The 21,013-nt window shown below is 50.1% G+C and overlaps 1 protein-coding gene across 2 annotated transcripts in view; it reads right to left on the bottom strand.

Annotated features, from left to right (window-relative positions):
- FOXP4 (forkhead box P4) overlaps positions 1–21,013 on the bottom strand; it is a 38,842-nt gene that overhangs the window by 12,208 nt on the left and 5,621 nt on the right. For both annotated transcript variants that reach the window (XM_006860443.1, XM_006860444.1), the window contains exons 2-4: positions 8,896–8,991; positions 2,129–2,251; positions 1,524–1,610 (exon numbers count right to left, since the gene is read on the bottom strand). In XM_006860443.1, the coding sequence (XP_006860505.1) occupies positions 1,524–1,610; positions 2,129–2,251; positions 8,896–8,991 (306 nt within the window). The remainder of the gene's footprint in view (positions 1–1,523; positions 1,611–2,128; positions 2,252–8,895; positions 8,992–21,013) is intronic.

Raw genomic sequence — 21,013 nt, 5'->3', positions numbered from 1 at the left:
CAGAGAGGGGCGCCATCAGCCCCTGGAGTGCCATCTGGTCCCCACCCTGCGGCCACCCCCTCCCAGGGCCTGTCTGCCCCCGGAGCAGCCGTGGCGGAGTCCGCAGCTGCAGCTTCTCTGCTCCCGGCCCAGCTTCCATAAGGCTGCATGCCTCCTCGCAGTAAACACACGCATGTACGCATGTACGCATGCACGCACGCACGCACACACACACGCACGTGCGCAAACACACACAGCCAGACCCAGACACACACGCAGCACGAAGCCCGCCCTCCCGCCCACTACCCTCCTCCAGCAGCGCCAGCGCCCCTAAGGCAGCTGTGTGAGCGCCTGGGGGGTGGGGGGTGCAGGGTAGCCCCTCTCATCACAATGATCGATGAGTCTGTCAGGCTCTGGGGGCCACTCCCGCCTGGCAGGCACCCTTCCCCACATGCCCGGGGTGCCCCCGCCTGCTCTGGGGAGGGGGCCTTCTCCCTTCCAGCTCCTCTTTCTTGCTCCTTAGATAAGAACTGAGGAGTCAGACAGCACTTTGGAAAATCAGCAGGTCTCTGGAAGCCGGCTCAGAGAACAATCACTGTACCAATGCCCAGGCGGGCGATCTCATTCTCTCTCTTTCTCTCATTCTCTCCCCGCCCCCCATTCAGGTCTTCACACAGGCTCTGACAAGCCAGGCTGTCAGCAAGTCTTTGCTGAGCCCGGGAGCCAAACATGTCCCGGGTCTCTGCCTGCCTGGCCTGGGGGTGGGGTGAGGTGGTGGTGGTGGTGGTGGGGGCTGACTACTCAATAAAAAGACAAGACAGAGAAACCAGGCCTAGAGATTTACTGGCAGATAATGCCACAATTACCAGAGTGGAGAGAGGGAGGCCCAGGGAGTTTGGAAGAGAACTGGGCTTCATCAGGGCCACCTTCCCAGAAGAGGTGGCAGTTTAGCCAGCAGCATGTTTGGTGAGGGGTGCTAAAAGGCCTGGAATGGAAGTCCAGGGGGGCACTGTGACCCAATGAAGCAGGAGTGTGGGAGTTCTAAGGACAAAGCTGTGTGGTAGGGGAAGGGATGGTTGTTGGCAGGATAGCGTCAGATGCAGCAGGAGTTGAGAGCAGGGGTTCTGAGGGGCTGGAAGATTCCCAGGCAGAGAAGTGGAGGGCTGTGGTGCTGAGAAGTGGGCATAAAAACAAGGCAGCTAGACATGAGTATGGACCATTAGATGCTCACAAACGTGGTTGATGACACACACGTGCATGTCCACATGCACACAAAGAGACAACACAGTGCTCAGCCTTCTTGCTCATATGAATCCAACAGTACCATGCCAGGAGGGAAAGAATGAGCAGGGTGAGGGTAGAGGAAGAAATTTTAGTGAGATTTCCACTTCCCTAACTTTTTCCGGATTTTTCTGTTGTTCCCACAAGACAATTCTCTCTTAAGCACTTTAGGAACTCCAGCCCCGCTGGGGCTGCAGCTGATGGGGAAGGAAAGAGCATCCTACAAGGTGGGGGGTGGGGGGGAGGCTGACAGAGCCTCTTACCTCTTTGGGTTGCTGTTTTCCAGCCTGCTGCTGAGTGAGGAGTTGTAAGTGGAGCTGCTCTTGCTGCTTCTTGTAATATTCTTGCAGCTAGGTTGAGGGAGGGAGTGGTTATGAAGGGCCCCAAAGCAACTCCAATTCTGTTCTCCCTAGGCTCTGGATGAAGCCTGGGGTGGGGAGTTTCAGGACAGGGCAGGGAGGGAAGAGACAGGGAACAGGACCCCCAGCTTGCAGCTCTGACCCCTCCCTGTCTCTTGGTGAGTCTCTTGAACAGGTCGTGACAAGGTGCCTGGGTGTTCCTGTACTTTGCTCTTCCCCAAGCTTCTAGAGATGGAGGTGAGGCCAGAACACAGGGAGAGCTGTCGGGGGTGCTGCTGTGGGGAGAAGCCTGCCCTCTGACCTCCCCAGTTACTCTGGAGGAATGCAGACCAGTCCAGCCCAAACTGTCTCTCTGAGCACCAAACTGGTTTCTGCAGCTGCCTTGGGGCCCAGTGATGTTGGTAGTAAACAGGAAGGGTGGTGGGAGGCCAGGCAGATGAGGGGGGACAGAGCCCAACTCACTGGTCTCTCCTCCCTCTGTCCCCCCTGCTGCCCTGGGTCAGACTCACCTGCTGGAGCATGAGAGCTTGCTGCTGCTGGAGCAAGGCCTGTAGCTGTGGGGGCGACAGGATCTGCTGCATCTGCTGGGGGGTGAGCATCTGCGGCGACATCATGGCCACCGACACCGGCACCTGCTGGAGTTGGCCCTGTTAGGCTGCTCCCCTGGACCACGCCCCCAGGCCAAGCACCCACCCAGGACACCATACTCAGTGTGGCACAGAGGCTGCCTGGGCCCCAAGCCTGGCTCTGTTATTTACTTACTAGCTGTGTCTTTGGACCAGTGACTTTACCTCCTATTCTCTGTCTTTACAATGGAAGTAGCTACAGTACCTATCTCGTTAGGGCCCCGTGAGGAAGCTCTTACAAGGCTTGGCTCTCACTATAGTGAGGATGTATTATCCTTGGTGCAGAAAGATTAGACCCTAGTGACAGACAGTCAGTAGAACCCAGGCTTTGGAGGGGTTCTCCCCCATCCAGGAGAAGGGTGGTACCAAATCATTCCTGACTCACTGAGTCTATTCTGAGACCACTACCTGCAAGGCAAGCCTGGCCAGGAGGGATTTAAAAGTGGCCTGTATGGTATAAGGACCTCAGTTGTGGGCCACACAGTCCAGCACACCTGTCCAGAAGGCACACACAGTGGCTTAGAACTGAAGCCCAGGAAGTACTTGCTATCGCCATCCTAGGGTCTGTGTGGTGTGGGTATGTGTGTAGCTGTCTACAGCTGGGTTGGATTACAGGCAGGGAGTTAGAAAGGCAAGTTTCTGTTCTTAACTTTGCACTGAATGTGTTGTGTGAACTCAAGCAAGGCACTTGCCCTCTCTGATGTGTCAATATTCTTAAATACATAGCACAGAAACTGTCTACAAGAGGGGACACTTTCCAGCTGGAACATCAGGATTCTAAAAGTCAAGGTGCTTCCTGTCCCCTGCAATGGGTTGGGTCCTTCCAGCTGCAGGCCAAAGGTTGAGACAGAAGCTTGTGTAGCCATAACCAGGGAGGTCCAAGCTGTGGTGGTATCCTGTCCCCATGTTAGCAGGACAAGTGCCCTGATGGTGCTGTCTGCCATCTGCCCCCTCTCTGTGAGCCCATGAGTACAGGACTTTTCTCTGAGCTCTCTCTCACTTCCACCCTATAAAGGAGTGCTGGGCAGACAGTAGGCACCACAAAGTGTCTGCTGCCCTGGGGCTGGGAGGGAGGAAGGGATGGGGATGAGGGGTAGGGCCCAGTCAGGGAGGAGTGCCCTACAGGGATGTATATCTGGGGCAGTACCCCTGGCACCAGCCCCACCTGTGGTTGTTCCCTTTCCCTGGCAGGGACAGGACTAAGATGTGAGTCCCCCATTGGGGGATTCCCAGGCAGAAGGAGCAACCAGAGAGGGCAGTGAGTCCAGAAACATCAGAGAAGTTCTAGTATCCCAACTCTTGTAGCCCACACTAGAACCACAGCCAACGGCTGTCCAAACACGTGGGGATGGGGAATAGCCTAGCCTTTTAGTCATGGTCACACTGTGGGAATAAAAGTCTGAGGCTTCTAAGCAAGGCTGGGAGGTGGAGTGTGGGGGTAGGGGAATGATATATGCATTAACCCTTCGGAGTATGTTTACCCCATTTCTACCAATGAGGAAACCTGAGATCAGGAGTGAAAATAACTTGTCAAAATGAAAGAGGGTGGGATTGAATCCAGGCCTATGTATGTGTCCCACACAGACTCCCCTGCCCAAAGCAAATTTTGAGAAAAGATAAAGAGAGGATGTGGAAGCTGGACAATCCAAAGGACTGAAGACTTTCGTAACTGTATCCCAAAAGGGCTCTCTGAAAAGCTGGGCTGCAAGGGTGTTCCGGTTGTCACTCTCCCTAACCTGTCCCCTGCAGCACCAGCTTGTACCTGTTGTCAGTTGCCTTGAGGCAGTAGCTTAAAGAACTTGGGTTTTGCTGTCTAAATGCTTAGGTGGCAAGATGGGCTGGAGTGTTCCATAATATCACGGATGGTCTTTTTTCCAGCTCCCTTCCTGCCTCTGACCCGTGGGTCTCTCAACAGATAGGCAGTGATGGGTGTAGGGCACGGGATGATTTACTGTCTCATACCTGGCAGTCACTATTTTCTAAAATTACCACACTTGACTTTCCCCATCTGCTAATTGGGCTCCGAACACTTGCCCGGCCACAGGCCTGCACACATGCATTGTGCTGAAGGTATTTACATGCCAGACTCTGTACTAAGCTCTTTGCGGGGATTCTCTCATTGAATCTTCACAGCAACCTTGTGACGGGCAACGTACTGTTGGCATTTTAGCAATGAGGATACAGGTCCAGAGAGATGAAATAACTTGTCCCACTACCATGGGACACAAGAGATCTGGTAAGTAAAAGTGATCAATCTGTATTACATTCTAGACCAATGTAAAAACAATTTTTTTGTTTTAATTTTAGATTTTACATTTTAGATTCTCCTTTCCTTCTCTTTTCAAGTCTCTTTCCTCCCCATCTCCACATTACCACCTACATTGTGCCTTAGGCATGTTGGGATCCCCAGAGGACTCTGTCTGGCAAGGGTCACTTAGAACCGAAGGAACTGATCATTCATTCTCATCAGCAGTGAGAACCAAATTAGAGGAGATGGCATGACCGTCAGGAGGTAAACCTGAGCCCAGACACCTGGATTTTTCTAGGCATCAGGCGCGTGAGTCACCAAGAGTGGCATGCAACAACGGATGTGGCATTTCCTTCCTTGGGGCTTTTCTACTTGGTGGCAGGGGATAGAAGACCTTGGAATACCTCCCTGGCCTCTGCCATCCCTGGCTGCAATGACCTGGGTAGACTGAGTACCTGTGTGTACATGTGATAGCCAGCTCCACCCACCTCTCCTCAGCCCTCTGGGGCTCTGAGAACCCAGGTAGAACTTCCCTGGTATCCCTGCTGGCCCCTTACCAGGCGGGGCTGTGCCAGCATGAGCACCCATCAGCCTGTAAACTCAGCAAGGCTCATGAGTCACCATTTGGAGCATGGCCAGGATAGCCAGATGCTTACTAAAGCCCCAGCAGTGGGAGCCCCGGGCTAACTGCCCAGAGATGCCTCCAGTCCTCTGTCAGGGACCCTCTCAGGCCCCCAGCCTTCCACCCACCACAAATACAGTTTGCTACGTTGGCCAGAAAAAGCAGGGGTGGTATCTGCACAGAAGAAGCTTATCTGGGGAGGGGGGGAAGGGGGAGGGGTTAAATACAATTTGGTGCCAGGACTCAAACTCACCCTCTATGTATGGGATCTGGAGTTCCTGGGTGGAATAATTGAGGGACAATGTAGGGTGGGAAGACTAGAATGAAGCTTGGTTTAGGTTAACCCCCCAGCAAATGACCAGAAGGAAGTCCTCAGACTAGTTCTGGGCTAAAGCTGAAGCAAGAAAGATAGTGGTGAGATACCAGGAAGAACTTCCAAAAATTCCAGAGGAGGAAGTCTCATGGGGACTAAGAAGATGAGATAAAGGCTGGGGAGCAGACAGAGCTAAAAAGCCTGTCCCTTGCTACCCCCCAACCCACAACTCCAGGATACCTATGAGATTTTTCATGGTTGACGTCTTCCCACCTGGGTACAAACCAGGTAATCTCACTGGGCTGGAGTAGAGACCTAAGAGGGCTTTAGAAACTCTTCTGAAAGCTAACTCTAGGGCAAGTGTGGGGAGGGTGTAAGGTCAGGAGGTAAAAAAGCAGAGAATCCTGCCTCTAAGGAGCAGGGCGAGCAGTGACCCACAGGGGCCACTGGGAAAGGGGCTGCCACTGATTTCCTTTCATTACCTAGTTCACTTAAGTTCAAAATCAACAAACTACACTCTCTACAGGGGTGAGGAGCCAATCCCTGGTTCTTCCCTATCCCCCCCACCAGCCTTGAGCTCACATCCTAGGCCCTGGGGCTCATTCTGGGACAGAGACTCCTTTCTCTTTGGAGAGTAAGTTGGGGGCAGGGATGAGGAGGCAAGGAAGGTATCTACCGTTAGAGGAAAAGGACAAGGGATCAACAGATGGGGCTCCAGGGTCCTAGAGAAGCTCAGCTATGGCCCCAAGAACTCCCATCTCCCCGAGACTCCAAGAACCTACCTGAGGGGTTACTGGTGTTCATTACTGTGCTGAACACAAAGGAAGCCTCACAGTTCAGGGGGTAATGGTGTGAGCTCTGGAGCTAGTTGTTTGCATTAAAAACCCTGTTCTTCCCCTAGTTAGCTGTGTGGCTTTGGACAAGTTACTTAACCTCTGTGGGCCCCAATTTCATCATCTTCCAGATGGGACTAGTAATCAAGAAGCACTTTAGATGTGAGGCTGGTGAGACGTCAGGTGACTTACTGTGAACATGTTATCAGGAGGGAGCAGTGCCTAGAGAAGGACATCATATTTGATAATGATAATATTTGATAATAGAGGGCCAATGAGAAAGAGGATGACCCTCAATGAGATGGACTGACCCGTGGCTGCAGCAATGGCTCCAACAACAACTGTGAGTATGACGCAAGCCTAGGCAAGGTTTCACTCTGCTATACCTAAGGTGGCTATGAGCGGGAGCCAGCTCCATGTCACCTAAGACCACCCCCCCCCCACCCCCATAGGACTGTGAGGATAAAATGAGAAGGTGGCACTGCGGGTTAATATGTTGAACAGCAAGGTCGGTTTGAACCACAAGGTTGGTGGTTCAAGCTCACCAGCTGCTCCTCAGAAACCCTATACAGGGTCGATATGAGTCAGAACTGACTACACAGCACTTAATAATGTAAAGCATACGGTTTCTGCGGATGGTAAGCACTTTGTAGATGCTAGCTGTTCTTACAGGATGTGTTCAGTAAGTTTATTTGTTGAACAAATTGGTCAATCAGTTACTGGGAAGTTAGGAGGCATTTTATCTGTTCCTCTGACCCCAAAACCTTGCTTAAACTGTTCAGTGATCTCCCTCCTTTTCAGGGGGTCTCCTAAGGAAGATTCCAGAGACTGACTTCTCTTTATTTCAGAGCTCCTGTCCCTTCTACTGAGGAGCCCTGGTGGTGCTGTGGGTTAAGCGTTGAGCTGCTAACTGCAAGGTCGGTGGTTGAAACCCACCAGTTGCTCTGAAGGAGAAAGATGAGACTATCTGCTCCCATAAAGGTTTATAGTCTCAGAAACTCTAAGGAGCAACTGTACCCTATGAGTCACAATTAACTCAATGACAGTGGTGGGCTCATTATCCCTGGTCCAATGTCGGACCCTGGTCACTCCAATTGCTCTGATTTGAGGGAACATCCCCTTCTCTGTTCTTCAAAGGGATTGCTAACCTGGGCCTGGGCAGAGGGACTCAAGACAGGAGCATTTCAGGTTCAGGAATTGTGTGTGAGGTCCCCAATTCAAAGAGACCAGTCCTGACCCCACTGGGGAGTAAGAATCTTCTATATCATTGCTGTTGTTGTTCAGACTCATAGCAACCCTGTACAGGTTTTCTGAGAAGCAGCTGGTGGGTTTGAACTGCCAACCTTGTGGTTAACAGTCCAGTGCTGATCCTACAGTGCCACAGCAGCACCCCAAAACTCTACATCTTTAGGGTGGGAGAAGTTTCTCCTTCGCCTTCAGTTACTGACTTCCCAGGTTTTGTTCTCCCCTGCCCCACCCCCTCTTTGCCTAACTCCTCCCTCTTAAGGGCTGGGTCGTTAGGTTCCAGATTTTTAAACTTGTCCTACTACTAACACCTCATATCTGCCTAGCCCCTTGAACTTTTTCAAAGCGCTTTCAAAGTTCTTTGACAAAGACCCCAGATATACTGGCAGCGCCCTAGGACAAAGCCCAGGCCTGGGCCCTTCTCAGAGCACTTGGAAACCCCTTGCTGCCCTTCTCCTCACTTCCTTCAGCACCCTACCCCAGTCCCCACCAAGCCCCAGACTTGTAGAGCATCTCCAACTCAGGGGCAGGCTCACCCTTCCTTTCTTAGGTAAAGTTTCTTTCAAAGCCCCGCTTAATCCTCTACCCAGTTCCAAGCCTCCCCTGAGCTGAGGGGTGCCCACCCCCCACTCAGGTCTAGAGAAAGACAAGGAAGCAGGGCTGTTGGGCTCAGGGGGAGGGGAGCAGGCTGCCCCAGTAGTGACCCATCCTGGACTCAGACTGCAATTCTCCCAAGTTCTTTGTGACACAAAAGGTAAACAGAAGGCCCGACTCCCTCCCCACGCGTCCCCTACAGATCTCCCCTCCCCCAATCAGCCAGATGGGCCAGCAAGCTGGGAGGAAGGGAGAGGGGGAAAAAGGGCAGATTGTGCAAAAGAAAACAAAAGAGACAGAGAGACGAGACATGGAGAGACAGGAAGCACAGCGAGACTGGGGCAGAGATAAGGGAAGGCGGAGGCAAGGGGACAACAGCAACTGATCAGCCTGGGAGGGGTGAGCTGGAGACTGGGGGAGAGAGAGGGACAGACAGAGTGAGTAACTCACAGGGACAGAGAAACTGATAGACAAGAAGTGATTGAGACCCAGAAGGGAGAGGCTAGCAGAAGGAAAGAGGTTGAGAGAGATAGGCAGGGCTGAAGACAGAGACAAAGTGGCTGGTGGGGGAAAAGTGAACTAGAGGGAGCCTGGGATCAGGTAGAAGCGAGAAAGTGGACGTTTCTTCAGCCCACCCCTGCAGTGACTGTAGTTCCTTCTGGAAGTTGGCCCACGGTTTTGGCATTGGAGGCTGGCTAGAACAGCTCTCCCACTGGCCCTCCCCTCTCTCTGTGCCAAGCCCACCCTCCAGACCTGGCCCCAGCCCAGCCCCAGCCCATGGGGTGCCCTCCTCACCTGAACGGCAGAAGCTGACTGCTTGCTGTCATTGTTCCCGGGGGAGCTTAGGCCTGAGGCCTGCTGCAGAAGGAACTGCCTGGCCACCTGGAGAGCCTGCAAGGTAGGGGCTGAGTCAGTGAGGACGCTGAGCTGGGGGCAGGGCACCCAGTCTGAGATTCATGGAGGTGTAGGGTTGGGGAGTAAGGAGAGGTGGTCAGGGAAAGGTGGAAGGTCTTGGGGGTGAGCAGGGTCCATATGGGCTTGTGGGTAAGGAAAGAGGCAGGTAGGGGTCATTAAGAAGAGCTGTCAGGGTTTGAAGGTCCCTGGGTACTGCAACCCATGTGCACACACCTAGTCCTGGTGTGGTGCAAATTCATCTGAACCACAAATTGGCCATTCAAGCTTACCAACTGCTCCTCAGAAACTCTATACAGGGTCGCTATGGGTCGGAACCGACTTGACAGTACTAAACAACAACAAATGCTGGTGTGGTACTGCCGGTTAATTGCACTGGCCTACAAGTTTGGCTTGCACTGCAAAGTCAGCAGTTCAAGCTTACTAGCCACTCCTGAGAAATCCTATACAGGGTCACTATAGGTTGGAACTGACTTGAAGACACTTAACAACAAAAACAATCTAAAGATTTGTGACTCGGACCCACCAAATGATGCTATTGAAGAAAGGCCTGCTTCTAGAAAGCTTACAGTCAAATGAAACCTACAGAGCAGTTCTACTGTGTACACATACGGAGTTGCCACTAGTGAGGATCTACATAAAATCAACAGCTGGTAGTTTTGAAATGCTGACCTTAAGGTTCGCAGCCTGATTCATAACCACTACGCTACCAGAGCTCCTTGTTGATTAAAGTAGGGGCTATTTACTGAGTAGCTACTACGTGTCAGGCACTGTGTAGACAAGATCTCTTTCCGTCCTCCCACAAGGCTGTGAGGTAGGAATTACCAGCCCCTTGCTGCAGATGAGAAAATGGAGGCTCAAGGAGCTATGATCCAAGATCACCAGCTAAAACTGTCAGAGCTAGAATTTGAGCCCATGACTTCAAGGCCATCTGGTAGGCAGGCAGTCTGGGGACTAAGGGTGTTGGGGGTAGGGTCACAGGGTCTGAAAAGTGTGTGACTTTCTCAGTTTGGAGGATCTGGGTGGGTCTGCAGGGCCCTGTGGCACTGAGGGATTTAGGCCAAATCTTGAAGAGTGCCTTTCAACTTGCAGCAGACTTCCATGGAGTGTGGTGGTTTGAGCTTGGACTCTGGGCCAGAAGGGCTCCAGGGGTGGAAAGTGTATGTAGTTTGCAGGAGAAACAGTTCTAGTCAATTAGTGGGTTCATGTGAAAATTGAGGTGGCTGTGGGCCTGGGGTGGTCCAGAAGGTTGAGCCCTCCATCCCCATACTCCGAGTTAGAGGCAGGAGTCGTGGGGGCCTGTCCTGGAACCACCTGCCTACCCCAGATTCCTCCAGCACCTCCTTGAGAGCCTGAGGCATCTGACCTAGGGCTCCAGCATCAGGCAGACCTGGGTTTGGATCCTAACTATGCTACCTACCAGCTGTGTTGCCTTGGGGCAAGTTATTCCATCTCTCTGTGTTTCTGGTTTCTGATCTGCCAAAACTGGGCAACCTCAATTCCGAGTAACTAGGGGAATTACAGGACCAGTGCTTGGCACCTAGCTGTATTTGGGACCTGTTCACTTCTCTCCCTTGTCATGAATCTCTCCACAGTTGGCTACTTCACCTCCTCCAGCCTCCCCCCAACACAGCCTGTGCCAGGCACACTTATTAAATGAAATGTGTCCACTAGGGGCTCTCTCGCCATATCTCCCATAGAATTCTACTCCCCCACCCCACTGCTGTAGCATAAGCACTGGACTACTAACCAGACGGTTGGTAGTTCAAACTCACCAGCTACTCCATGGAAACCCTATAAGGGTTGCTATGAGTTGCCGAGCATGCGTGCGCGCGTGTGCACACACACACACACACACACACACACACACACTAAAAACCTTCAAGGCAAAATCTTTTAAGGTGGAATATGGATGCACGTGTACATACTCTCCCCCCCACCAGCTCAGGAAAGACATATGAGCACCCACTGCATACCAAGCATATATACAGCTCCATCTTCACAGTCCCTCCAACACCTTCTTGAACAGCTGCGCCCCCAGCCCCCTCCCCCTCCGAGGCCGAGGTGAGTTTAATTTAGGACAGTATCTAAATACACACTGGTGCATCTATGGGAATTCATCCCGCTAGGAAACCGAGAGTCCAGAGAAGCATGTTCCTCACCAGCCCCCCAGGCTCTCATAGCTGGGAAGTGCCTTGGGTTTCCAGAGGGAGGGGGATGTTTCTTTCCAAGATTCACTTCAGAAAGGAGAATGCTGATCTTTATGAATCAAAAGACTCCAAGGATGAGAAAAGGAGACCACTGTGCAAGTGGCAATGAGGAACAGGGCTGCTGCTTCTGTCTACCTCAGTAACAGCCTCCAGGTCTAATGAATGACATGAGTTGGGCAAATGATCTCTGTCCTCCAAAGGTGGAGGAGGTAAGGGAGGGGGCACAGGGCCCAGAGGCCAGGGGGCAAGGTGGGGGAAAGAGGAGGACCTGGAGGAGTCCATGAGACGGCACCCCAGATCCCTGGGAGACAGAAGCAGCAGGGGAGAAGTTTTCAGGGGAGTTCCCTCAGTCTCTTAGGGGGTGGTGAGGGGAGTTGAATTCACTCCCCATGGACTGTCCACTCTGTGGTCCCCTGGATCATGGAATTACAAGATTTATAGGAAAAAGGTGGCCTGATGGTGCTGAAGTTTAAGCACTGGACTGCTAACTGCAAGGTCAGTAGCTGAAACCCACCAGTCACTCCTCGGGACAATGTACAGATTGACTGTCTCAGAAACCCTTCATCTGGTCCCTATGAATCAGAACTGACTCAGTGATGGTGGGGTCCTGTGAGCCCTCCCTATGACATGCCCTCCACTCCCCCACCCCCTCTGCAGCTCCTCACCAGACCTCCCTCCTACTCTGCCCCTTTAGTCCTGGTCAAGGCTGTCCTCTCCTCTGACATGCCCTTCATTCCCCCATCCTGCAGCTCCTCGTGTCTCCTTCCTTCTTCACTTGCTCACTCATCCATCCATCCTTTCATTCACAGGGACTGGGGATCCAGGCACAGAGCAAGTATCTCTGTTCCCAGGAGCTCACGACTTGGGTGTTGTGATGACAGCCACATACTGACAAGGAGGTGGTCAGCTTCAAATAGAAGTGGATACCGGGTGCCCCCACAGCCCAGAAAGGTCCCCTCTGTCTGGAGAAATCTGGGAGAGCTTCTCAGGGGAGGTGGCGGCTCTGATGGGAGTTCAGAAGGGTGAGTTCTCCAACTGACCAAGGAGGGTGAAGAGTCTTCCAGGCACAGGGTCCTGCACAAGAGGTGTGGAAAGGCCCAGCGAGTCACCTGGGGCAGGAAACTTGAGTTCTGCTGGGAGTAGCAGAAAGAGAGGCTGGAAGAGTCTGCATGGCCCCCCAGGTCATCAGGGTCTGAAAGCCTCCATGTACTTCACTCACTGATTCTTTCCACATACTTACTCACATTCATACCACCCACCAGGTACAAGTCCTGTGCTTGGAAGACGTGGGGAGTTGATGGGAAACAACACAATTTCATATAAATTGCTTATGGCCCAATCTAGGCCCAACTTGGTACCACCTAAAGGTCACCCTGTAGGTGCCCAGTGCTGGGGTTGGGGGTCAGATTCTGGGCCTGAGCTCCAAGCTCCCCTCCCCAAATGTCATGCATATGTCACTGAGTGTTCAGAGAGCTGCCATTTAACTCCTCCCCACCCTCCCCACCAGTTGGAAGGGGACTCTGGGAGCCTCCTGGTCACTCAGGCTCCGGATGACCCCCTCCATGATCCCCTCAGTGATCACCTAGGTCTAAGAATTTCCAAAGCACTAGCCAAGTCACATCCATCACTCTGAGTATCTCCACTCCCTGCTGGCACCGGGGGTGGGGGCACTGATAAATCACAGGACCACCCACCTCTAAGAGAGGGTGGGAAATGACAGCCCTGATAGAGAGGAGCCCCCATGGTACTGTGGGTTAAGCACTGGACTGCTAACCACAAGGTTGGCAGTTAAACCCACCAGATGTGGCTGTCTGCTCCCATATAGATTTACAGTCTCGAAACCCTACACAGGGTTGTTTTGCGTTAGGAATCAACTTTATGGTGGTAGGTCTAGTTTTTTGTGTTTTTGGGTCCTGACAGAGGTTCCCTAGGTGGCACAAACAGTTCACTCATGGCTATTAATCAAAGAATTGTTGGCTTGAATCTACCCAGTCATGCCAGAAAGATCTGGCAGTAAGATTGAACAGCCATTCAACATCCCATGGAGCAGTCTGACACATGTGGGGCCAGCCCAAATTGAAATGAACTTGATGGTAATGTTTTGTTTTTCGGTTTGGGGCCCTGACAGATCCTCCTCCTCTGATGTCAACCAGACTGCAACCTCCCTGGAAGGGACACTCGTGCTCCAGCCCCCTGTAATCTTCCTGTACCTGTTGAAGCAGAAGTGGAGGCAGGCCCAGGCTGGCTCAGAGTTTCAGAGCTAACATCTGTATGGTGCCTCACAGTTCTCCCAGCGCTTCTACAAGCATGTAAAGTGGCGTTTCACAACACTGAGAGAGGTAGAACGGGGCCATCATCTCATTCTACAGACAAGGAAGCTGAGGTCCCTCACTAGGAAATGGTGGGATCCAGACACCTCTGGCTGCTCAGCACCCTGGCACTCCACTGGGAGGCCCAATGGTTTCATGCATGTTCCTGTCTCCCCCTAATCCTGTATGCACCTCTCCTTTCAAGCTCTCAAGGTGTGAAGGAGAAGTGATGCTGATTGAGGTGGGAAGAACACTGAGACAGAAATCCCCAGGAGAAAGGTGGTTTCTGGCATCAGGCGGACCTGGGTGTCCCTTCTCTAGTGGCCAAAGTCACCCAGACATAGCCCACATCAGGGAGAAGCCATGACGGAAAACCCAGGATGGAGAAGAAGAGGGGGCTCAGGAAAACTGTGAACCATGTGGATCCTTGAAATTTATTTTCCTCCTCCTTCTTCCTCTGGAGGAGTACCTGGGTAGCACAAATGGCTAAGCACTCAACTACCAAACCTAAAGTTTAGTGGTCGAACCCACCTAGAGGTGCTGTGGAAGAAATGATCTGTTTCTCTAAGGAGTGGAGTTTGAGGTTGCCATGATTCAGAACTGATTAGGCAACTTGATTGAGAACAAATGTCCCGTCTCTGTGGTTCGGGGGAAAAGGTCTATTTTTCCTCTAAAGAAGGCAGTTCTGGTCCTTTCATGGACACTGAGAAGAAATATATATATATGCCAATCCTGGTTCCATCATATGCTGAGTGACCTTGAGAAAGCCTCTTTACCTTGCTGAGCCTCAGTTTCCTCCTCTGCAAAACAGAAATACTTGTGAGGATTGTTGTGAGAAGCACCAGGGGGCTTCAAAAAGTTTGTGGGAAACTGGAACTGAAAGACCGTAATTTTTCCATGAACTTTTTGAAACTCCTCATATATAGGACAATGGACCAGCAGTACTTAGCACAAAGCTTGCATCTACAGTAGTGTCCTGGATGAGCATTTGCCACTGGACCAATGAACAACATTCTTATCAGTGGAGAAAAGATTGTAGTTGTCAAGGACTTCATTCTTCTTGGATCAACTATCAACACTCATGGAAACAGCAGTCAAGAAATTAGACGACATATTGCATTAGGCAAATCTGCTGCACAAGACCTTTTTAAAGTGTTGAAGAACAAAGATATCAGCTTGAGGACTAAGGTGCGCCTGATCCAAGTCATGGAATATTTTCAATAACCTCATATGTATGTGAAAGCTTGACAGTGAATAAGGAAGACTGTAGAACAATTGATGCTTTTGAGTTATTGAAAGTGCCATGGGCTGCCAAAAGAATCAACAGATCTGTGTTGGAAGAAGTGCAGCCAGAGTGCTTCTTGGAGACCAGGATGGCCAAACTTTGTCTCTCATACTTCGGACCTATTGTCAGGAGGGACCAGTCACTGAAGAAGGATATATTTGGTAAGGTGGAGGGTCAGAGAAAAAGAAGAAGACCCCCATCGAGATGGATTGGCAAAGTGGGCTCAAGGATGACAATTGTGAGGACCCGGCAGTGTTTTGTCCTGTTGTACATAGGGTCACTATGAGTTGGTACCGACACGATGGCACCTAACAACAACACTGTAATTAAGGAGTCCTGGTGTGGTGCTGTAGGATAAACATTGGATTGCTAATCACAAGGTTGACAGTTCAAACCCACAAGCTGCTCTTTGGAAACACTATACAGGGTCCTGATGAGTCAGAACCTAATCCACAGCACTTAACAACAAAATTATAATTAATCTTTCACCTTCCCAGGCTCCTGGTCATTTGCCTGGTCCCACCCAGAATGCCTTGTTAATCACCCTCTCTCCCTTCGTGTCTACCCCCTCCTCCCCCGGAGTTCTTCTTCAAGCCTGAAAACCCAGTCCCACTAATGAAGCTGAACTCCCCTTCCCCCAATGCCCATTCAGAAGTCATTATCAGGATCTCCACAATTAGGAACAAATGGTTTATAACTGACGGCAATGAGGGAGGGGAAGGGAAGCTGGAACTTTAAAAGTAACAGGGAGCTGCAAAGATAAACCAGTGGGGTCTCTCCAAGATGGGACTACATCCCAATCTCTGACTCTGAGAATTTGAGGGGATGGGCATCCTCTCTAAGGAAGTCAGGTGCAGGGGCACTATCTCTTTCTCTAGGCTGGAGGGTACAGGTCTATGTTGGGGTCCCAGTATTGTGTGTTTTGGGAGAGGAACATGGTTTAGGGAGACAAGCTGGAAAGGCTGAACTTTGAGAATCGAGAAGAATCACGAACCACAGGTCTGGTGAGCAGGAAGCATTCGAGTCTATAAAAACCCACTGCTGACTCACAGTGACCCTATAGGAACAGCAGAATTGATCCTTAGGGTTTGTGAGGCTGTAAACCTTTAGCTGAGTAGAAAGCCCCCTCTTTTCTCCTGCAGAGTGGCAGGTGGGCTTGAATTTCCGGCACTGGGGTTAGTTGTCTTAATCCACTGCGCCACCAGAGTTCCTCAGAGTTGGGTGATTTTCAAATAATCATGACCTAAGCCGTTTGAACTGCAAGGTCGGTGGTTCAAGCTCACCAGCAGCTCCTCGGAAACTCAGGTCACTATGGGTCGGAACTGACTCGACGGCACTTAACAACAATGGTGGGTCATGATAGCAATTTAGTGGGTCAAAAAATAAGAAGTCCTAGTGTGGCGCTGTAGGATAAGCACTGGACTAACTGCAATGTCAGTGGTTCAAACCCACTAGCTGCTCCTCAGAAATACTATACAGGGTTGCTATGTATTGGAACCAACTCCATGGTAATTAACAACTATATATAAATATATTGTGCTGTATTGCAAGATCAGTTTGAGCTGCAAGGTCAGAGGTTCAAACCCACCAGCCGTTCCTCAGAAACCCTATATAGGGTTACTGTAAGTCAGAACAGACTCGACAGCATTTGACTCTGTATAGGGTTTCCCAGGAGTGCCTGGTGAGCTTGAACCGTGACCTTGGAGTTCAAGTCGACTTTGCAGTCCAGTGCATTAACTCACAGCTCCACACACATGTATGAGGAGGCTTAAAAAACTTCAGGGAAAATGAAATCAAAAGTAATGGATTTTTCCATGAACTTTCTGAAGCCTTGTCGTATTCAGGAAAAATGAATATAAACTATCTGCCATCTAGTTGGTCCCAGCCCATGTGTGTCAGATTAGAGCTGTGCCTGACAGGGTTTTCAGTGGCTAATTTTTTGGAAGTAGATCACCAGGCCTTTCTTCTGAGGTGCCTCTGGGTGGACTTAAAGCCTCCAACCTTTGAATTAGCAGCCAGGTGGGTTAACCATTTGCACTGCCCAGGGACTTCACCTGTGTGTGTGTGTGTGTGTGTGTGTGTGTACAAGTTTGAGCATAATCTATTGGTTCACTTTGTAAATGAGGAAATGGAGGTCCAGACAGGGGTGGTAACTTGCCCAAAGTCACTCAGTGGCAGAAGCAGATTCTGAATCTAGATTGCCCTTAACTGGTCTCTGCACTCCGCTTTTCTGAGCATCATATTCCTCAGAAGAAGGGTCAAAGGCTGGGCAGGCAGAGTGGAGGCCTCACTAAAAAATTCTGATATCATGGGACACAATAGAATGAGAGAAAAATGTAAACCAAAACTCAAATTCATGAAGACCGAACTCAGTGATTGTTAGAGACTAGAGGAAGCCTGGACACTCACTCTTACCTTGTTAACTAAAGCTACTCCAAAGGTCAGTCACTTTTCAGCCAAATAATATGGTGGTCTATAAAGTAAACAATAGCTCCCATGAGAAATGTGCTACTTAGAATAATCAGCTTATGAGACCAAATGGGCAACATTTGTCCAAAAGCAAAGATGAGAAGGCAAGGAAAGGAAGGGAAACTGAGTGGATGGAACCCTGGCAGGCAGGGCAGAAATAGGAGTGTGCCAACAACACACTGAAGGGACAGCAATTAATGTCACGGGACAATCTGTATAAATCGTTGACTGGGAAACTAATTTACTGTGTAAACTTTCACCTCAAACAATCAATTCTTTTTTTTTAAATTCTGGTCTCATTTGAATTGTTGTAAGGAGTAGCCAAAATAAAATCCAAACTCATTTTGTTTACAAGCATTTGACTAATTTTGGCAAAACTGAGATTCAATCTTATCTGAATTATCTTGATAATTAATTCTAACCGGGGGCAGTCTAGGTTTAGGGAAAGGTACTAGGAGAGTATTTGAGAGTGCTGGCTCATTTCACCCCCATTCCTTTCACCCCACTAGTGCCATAATTTATTTATCAGTGATTCAACAAGTATTCATTAAGCCCTATAAGGCATCTATGAGTCCTGGTTTTGCTACAGGATAAGTTCTGGACTGCTAACCTAAAGATTCGGCAGTTCAAACCCACCAACCCCTTTGTGGGAGAAAGGTTTTTTGCTGGTATAAAGATCTACAGCCTAGGAACTCCTACACAGGATTACCAGTAATCGGAATCAACTCCATAGCAGTGGGTTTTGTGTATAAAGGCACCCACAAAATCGAAGCCCTGGGGATACAATGTGTTTGCTTTAATGGGGTCCGAGACAGACACTAAACACTAAACTATGAGACAGTGGTAAGTAGCATGCAGAGAATGACGCTTAGCTACTTAGATTGTGGGGGGACATTTAAGATAAGAAAGAACCCATTTTTCCTAGGGAGACTATCCAAAGTGAAGGAAAACAGTTGATGAAAGGGCCCTGAGTAGGGAATAAGTGTGATGCATTATGAACTTTTTCGTTGTACCAGTGTGGCTGAATAAAATGGCATGAGTTGATTTCCCGGAGGTAAGCAGGAGCCACTTCACACAGGGGTGTTTTTTTTTTTTTTTTTCATTCTACACTTGAGGAAATTTTGCTGGAAAGTTTTAACCAGGAAGTGATATTATCCAAGAGTTCCTGGGTGGTGCAAATAATTAATGTGCTTAGCTGCTCACCTAAGGTTGGAGATTTGAGTTTACCCAGTGGTACCTTGGAAGAAAGCCTCACTATCAACAAATGAAAAAACCATTAAACACCCAACAGCGAATCAGCAGTTGTTGTTGTTGTTGTTGTGAAATGCTGTGGAGTCAGTTCCTACTTACAGTGACCCTATGTAGGGTCTCCGAGGAGCAACTGGTGGGTTTGAACTGCTGAACTTGTTCACAGTCCAGGGCTGATCCTACAGTACCATACCAGGTACCTAATAAAACACTTGGTGACTAAATAGGCCACATCTCTTCATCTACCCTTCCTTCCAACTCCTGGGACCAGAGGACCAGAGAGTGGAGGGAAGGGGCACTGGGAGGATGCCCCCTTCCCCGTGCCCCCCAACTGAGGTGGGTGGCCCCAACCACTGAGAGAACTGACTTGGGGAGATCCAGGTTCTCCACCAGAAGGTTTTGTCCTCCAGCATAGAGACATAAAAATAAAATTACAAGAGGGTGGGGAAGGAGAGACCATAAAACTCCGAAGTGATTCTACACCTTTTTTCCCTTGGAAAGAAAAAAAGCTTTTTGGAAAAGGCTGTAAATTTTTTTTACACCAACCTCGTAAAAATGACATTGCGCATTCTCAAATTAGAACCATTAAAATGAAAACCAAGAACGCACAGACAGGCCCATGTGGGTAGAAGAATCGTATCCCGGGTGCACAGACACCAGGATTCAGGAATCCTTCCCAGCCAAGTACCTTGTAAATGCCTACTTTCTGAAAAAACATCTGGTGGTGGTGGTAGGGGGGGTGTTGTTGTCAAGTGCCGCTGAGTCCTTTCTGACTCATAGTGACCCTATATAGGGTTTCCAAGGAGTAGCTGGTGGGTTTGATCCACAGACCTTGTGGTTAGTAGCCCAATGCTTAGCCTACAATGCCCCAGGAGGGGAGAAAGTGGAATAATTATCGATGAACTCAACAATAAAGGGAAATGCCTTCTTTTAAACACTCCTTTTCTTTCTCTGACTTTAAACTCCAGCCAGCAGGGCTACAACAGACAAGCCTCTGTTTCCAGTGAAGGTGTAGCCGTGGATGCAGCCGGGCAGTCAGCCTGGGCATCCAGCAACTCCAGCTTTATGGATGGGAGTCTGAAAGGGCAGATATAGGGGAAGGAGCTGAAACAGCATGGGGTAATGGTAGCACTGGGGTAAAAGGTCAGCTGTTCCCTGTGGGTCTCCCTGGTTACCAGATGGTATGTCCGGAGCATGGGTTCTGTGGCGTTCTTCAGAAGCGGGTCTACTCCAAGGTCTAGGTTCAGAGAAAGGGGCCTTGGTGATGCAGTGGTTAAGTGCCCCCTTGCTAACTGAGGGTTTGGTAGTTGGAAACCACTGTGGGAAGATGTGGTCATTGGATTTGTAAGCATTGTTGTTGTTGTTGTTATGTGCTGTGGAGTCGGTTCTGACTCATAGCGACCCTGCACAGGGTTTCCGAGGCTGTTAATCTTTACAGGAGCAGAACGCCTCATCTTTCTCCCGCGGAGGAGCTGGTAGTTTTGAACTGCTGATCTTGCGGTTCGCAGCCCGATTCGTAACCACTACGCTACCAGAGCCTTAGAAATCCTATGGGGTAGTTTTATTTTGTCCTCCAGGGTCACTATGAGTGGGGATCATGGGTTAGAAAGGATTTTTTTTTGGGGGGGCGGGTTGGTTTCAAAGCCATGATGAGCTTTCTATCCTCACTAGCTATTCCAAAGGGGCTACAGTATGAGCTTAGTAGTGGTGGTAGGTGGTATGTGATTCCCTTCCAAAGACTGTCACTGGGACTCTTCAGGATTAAGGAGCCCCTTAGGAGAAAAACAGTGACTCTGTAGAATAAACACTGGACTGCAAACCACGCCACTCCATGGGAGAAAGATGAAACTTTTGTTCACGATGAGTCAGAACTGATTGAATGGCACTTAACAACTAGGAGAAAAACTAGCTTACCCAATCCGTGAATGAGCCCCAATCCGTCTTATACAGTTTTGGGGGCCTCTAGGCTGAGGAGTCCTGGTGTGGCGCTGCAGGTTAATGCGCCAGACTGTAAAGCCTGAACTGCAAGGTTGGTGGTTCAAGCTCACCAACTGCTCCTCGGAAACCCTGTACAGGGTCGCTATGGGTCAGAACCGACTCTATGGCACTTTACAACAATAAGGCTGATGGAGTGGCCCTGGCACACAGCCCTCCCAACTTTCATCATTCACACTAAATCCTCCACCCTGTGCTCTTTCCCCACAGTCCTAACAGTAAGGACAAATTCTGGCATCAACAAGGTGGGGAAGAGGGCTCTGAATTTCATTATCAGCAGGGAAGGAAGGTGTGGTAGAGTGAGTTGGCTCCTTTCTGATCCCAAGAAAGCCAGATCTGGGGGGTCCCTTTGTCAAGTGCTGGGCCTCTCTTACCCTCACACCCCCCATTCCTCTCACAGTGCAACTCCTCCTAAGGAAACTTACTTCCCTTGTTGGATCGGGGAGCAAACACACTAAACCAGAGGGGCCTTTGACTTAATAACC

Source organism: Chrysochloris asiatica, unplaced genomic scaffold, assembly GCF_000296735.1.
Source record: "Chrysochloris asiatica unplaced genomic scaffold, ChrAsi1.0 scaffold00038, whole genome shotgun sequence".
In the NCBI taxonomy this organism is placed as follows: domain Eukaryota; kingdom Metazoa; phylum Chordata; class Mammalia; order Afrosoricida; family Chrysochloridae; genus Chrysochloris; species Chrysochloris asiatica.
Note: the sequence above shows the minus strand (reverse complement) of the source record. Positions and strands in the feature narration are given on the sequence as shown.